At 41.6% G+C, this 4,351-nt stretch overlaps 1 protein-coding gene across 1 annotated transcript in view; it reads right to left on the bottom strand.

Annotated features, from left to right (window-relative positions):
• Window positions 1-183: 183 nt before the first annotated feature.
• LOC111865817 overlaps window positions 184-4,351 on the bottom strand; it is a 7,780-nt gene continuing 3,612 nt past the window's right edge. The window contains exons 2-3 of the mRNA XM_023854194.2: window positions 3,948-4,040; window positions 184-3,226 (exon numbers count right to left, since the gene is read on the bottom strand). Coding sequence (XP_023709962.1) covers window positions 2,968-3,226; window positions 3,948-4,040 — 352 coding nt within the window. The 3' untranslated portion in view covers window positions 184-2,967. The remainder of the gene's footprint in view (window positions 3,227-3,947; window positions 4,041-4,351) is intronic.

The following is a 4,351-nucleotide window of genomic DNA, read 5'->3' as shown; positions in this document are numbered from 1 at the left end:
CATATGAAATCAGCTCCAAATACCCCGGCACCAAAACAGCTGTTGGCCTGTATATATATATACATGTATATATACATGTATATATAATATATATATATATATAATATATACAAAACCTCTGTCAATCCAGGCTGAGGACAGTAGATCATGCCTTATTTTAAGTACCTCATGCTACTGCAGCATCCCATTCACTTGGACAGTCATACGCTTGATCGCCACAAAGTTTAAGCCTTTAACAATTACTGTGTTGTGCTTCGTCTTCTCCAATATTGCAATATAAATAATGGTCACCTTCGATGTGGTGTCGCTCTTCACCATGGGGATCAATGAGTGAGACCACGAGTCTGTTAAGTTTGGAGAATCGCAAAGAAAACTGAAGAGAGAATATAAACTTCAGCGAAGTGTAAAACGTTTTGCCGAAACTCCTAAAACTGTTCAGTTTCTGCATCGGCCAGTTGAAGTGATTTAGTAGGTTTACAGGAAAACTACTAATGATGAATGCTATTTGTGAACTTGACTTGTGTACTTGGAAGGATCGAATAAGATGTTCTGAAATTATTGCAAGTTATTTTCTTCCAATCTTTATCTACTGGTTAACATTGTAATTATTTTGATAAAGTTTTAGGTATTGAATGTTTACATATTACAAATTTGTAAATTCTTGGTAACATGGCAGACTGTGGACAATTTACGATTTCTCCATGAATATTTACTACATAAATTACATTCATGACTTACATGAAAATAAACAAATATAATTTTAACACATGTTTTCTGTACTTGTACCTACACAATCCAGATCCTTACGATAATGATGGTTTACACAAAACAATCAGCCCCCTTAGGTCAACTGTGTAGTAACTAGGGTGCATGCTGGATTACAGAGGAGTCGTGTGTCAAGAGATTTTCTGTTCTCCACAGCAGTCAAGCAGTGTCTTGGGCATCCTGTCCTTTATGTTCAAAAATATCTTTCCCCAGGGAAAGACATGAAGGTGAGAATCCACCTCCATTTGGTGGTGAGGTTAGAAATACATGAAGTTATGCATCCAACCAACCCCAAGTCTTGATAACGTGGTCCACAATTAAGCGGAGGAACCAATTTACTTTTATCGCATCTACACCAAATTAGGTATTATATTACTGAAGGTGTACCAGTATTACTTGTATTATTTATTCAGCAATTCAGTTACAATGCTGAATTCTTAAGATTAAAGAGTCAGATTAGAGAAAAAGTTTCATTGGAATTTTCGCTGGATACTGTATTCAACACACTGATGACATTTCACACACTTCTGTTGGAATGGACTGCACCCACATTCAACGGTTGCATTTAATCTTTTGGACTGGTTTGATCTTGGTATTCCTGGAAGCATTTAGACAATGTAACACATAATTTGTTGGGTACCTCAGCTGTCACAAAACAACAACTCAATTGATGAGACATGCCAACTTCTGAATACAGCAACCCACTGACGTGGTTCACACATCATGTGAATATTACAAAATAAAATCTCATTGCTAGAGTTCAAATCCAGACTATTAGTCTCTAGCCTTCATTAACGAATGACACAGAGTACTTAAAATATCGTTTATGATCTCAGGATAAATATTATAATATTTATCCCGAAAATCCATCGGGGGGTGGGGGGCAGATGACTGGGTTTTGTCGCCCTTCCCCCCGGCCGGTGCCCATGGCATCAATACTTGGAGCAATAAATTATATTAAATTGCCTGGCCCTCTTGTCCTTTCTTTTGAAACAGAACTACGGATCCTAGGTGGCTCAACCGGTATAGCAATGAGCTACGGGCTGGATGTCCGGTATTCGATTCCTGGCTGAAGCAAGTGATTTTTTTTTCTAATCCAGTGTCCAGGCAGGCACTGAAGCCCAACAAGCCTCCTATTCAATGGTAGCAGGGGCTCTTTCCTCAGGAGTAAAGGGGTCAGGGTGTGAACCTGACCAATCACCTCCATCTAGTGCAGAGATAAAGAATGGTGGAGTTATACCTCCACTTCCCAATACGTCTTCATTGTGTCATGCTTAACTGATTAAGTTCAGTGACAACTTTACCATTTGAAAGATAATTGTAAGAGGGATATGCATTAGAAACTACGAAATCTATTGGAAGAAACGTTGTGCTCACATAATGGTGATTGAAAGATTCGCCACATTAACGTTGCAGCAATTTCTGGCAGCGTTTAACTTCGTAACTGTCAGATGGGCTGTGAACAGTGAAGTGTAATACTTCAGTTACGAGTCTAAACTTCAGTACCTTTTAAAGTTCTGAATCGCATAGAACTTAATAAGTAACGCTTCAAAACTGCTTTTCTTAACTCTAAGAAAACGCACAGTATGTCAGAAAAAACTGTCTATTAAAGTCGTTTATCGGCTCAGGGAACAGCATCTCTCCACAGGTCAAGATAAACACAAGAATGCAAACTGGCATTTGTGTTGCCCAACCGCTGATGTAATCCCACCTCAGGTAAATGCAAAACGGTAGAAATATCACTAGGCGTAATTAATTAAGCACCACACCATGAGGACGTATGGGGAAGCTGAGATATAGCTCCACCATTCATAACCTCGGTACTAGAAGGAACTAAGCTGTCAGCTTTACGTCCTGGCCGCTATACCCCCGAGATATCCCTCTAGGTACCCGAGTTGGCCCCACAGACGGTCTGGACGCCGTGGAGTAGAGAAAAGTCTCTTGTCCTTGCCAGGAATCGAATCACGGTTGTCGAGACTTTAGCCCTTCGCTGTACCAACTGGCATGCCCCGGTTTTCCGTACCGGGTCTTGCGGAATTTGCAGAAGACAAATTGGCACTGTGATTGGCGTACCAAGTGGACTCAGTCTTACCTCACCACTCCTCAATGCCCGAGCGGAAGAAGACTAATATCCTTGCCTGAGACTGCGCTGCCACTAACAATCACTATAGGCGATTTCCCCGATTCATCATCACGTACCAGTTATCCTTGTCGTGATGTGCAGAGCTTCCCTCCGCAAGGACTGGGACAGCAGATGCCACTGCTACAGTCTCTGTTAGAAGAGCAGAAAGTGCCACCACAGACGCCGAAAGTATCACGTCCAATTGGTGGACACCTCTGTGCTGCAACCAGCATGAGCGCACAGGCCAGGAACAGAACCAAACAGAACTTCGCCATTTCCACCAGAAATGTGTAAACTTTGATCCGAAAGGAGCAGCACGCTGACTCAATTAATGAGACACTGTATAAACACAAGAAAATTATTACATGGTGTTTCTCTGTTGATGTGTGGATGTCAGTAGAGTCAGTAGAGTCACCAACACGTTGGATGTTATCTTGGTCGGTCATATAGAAATGATGTCAAAGAGAACTTACATAGATATAGCACATGTTGCCTTCATTTTTCGGAGCTGAAGTAATTACGGTATTTTCTTAAATCGCCATATCATGCTTGAACATTAATTTAAGTAATGGCTTCTCACAAACTGAAATACCACGACTCTCAAAATAGTAAACAAACTTAAGATACCCGCCTCATCTCTGCTGGTCAGTGAAAAGTGCAGTCCTGCACTGTTGCAGGTTCCTATTCGGAAGTAAGCACGAAGCCGAAGTAAACATTATGGCGTACTTGTTTTTTTTTTAATTCGCTTAGCGGGGGGTGGAGTCCAACTGGGTCCACTCGGCACGGCGGCCGCTGATTGGCCTATTGTAGCCTGGCCCAGGTGATTATGATGATGGAGAATTTGGTGGAATGAAGATTGGCAAGGGAAACCGAAGTACTCGGAGAAAACCTGCCCCAGCGCCACTTTGTCCACCACAAATCCCACTTGACTAGACTGCAGTGGTGGGAAGCCAGTGGCTAACCGCTTAAGCTATGGCGCGGCCTTTGAGATAATATTGGTGAATTTGGTGATAGCACTGGTAGACTGTACTGTAGACTCTACACTGCAACATCTCATTACATCTGTTCTCCCTTCCTGGTGCAGCTTCTTGGCATCTGCAGTCTCTCCAGAGTAACCCATTCAGGTACATCTCCAACTGTGTTATCTTGGTTGCTGGAAGAAAGAAAGGAAAACTACTCAGTAGGAATTCCCAAAACCGATTATTCATGAATTACGTGTATTTATTAGCAATCAGAATTAAATACATTCTTTAAGCTAATTTGCTAATTTAAACATCGTCCTCGTGTGCTTATTGTGTCATGATGAGGGCTCCTCCAATGAGAGATCCTCTTCAACCATTAAGTATTACGTTGGGTGTTTTCCTTCACCTGAGGATGGAAACAGATCCAGTTTCCGAAACGTCGTGTTTTTATTTGTTATCTTAAAAACCAGGACGATGGATAAAGTCCAAAAACCTAACATAT

This window comes from Cryptotermes secundus, unplaced genomic scaffold (assembly GCF_002891405.2).
Source record: "Cryptotermes secundus unplaced genomic scaffold, Csec_1.0 scaffold6859, whole genome shotgun sequence".
NCBI classification, from domain to species: domain Eukaryota; kingdom Metazoa; phylum Arthropoda; class Insecta; order Blattodea; family Kalotermitidae; genus Cryptotermes; species Cryptotermes secundus.
Note: the sequence above shows the minus strand (reverse complement) of the source record. Positions and strands in the feature narration are given on the sequence as shown.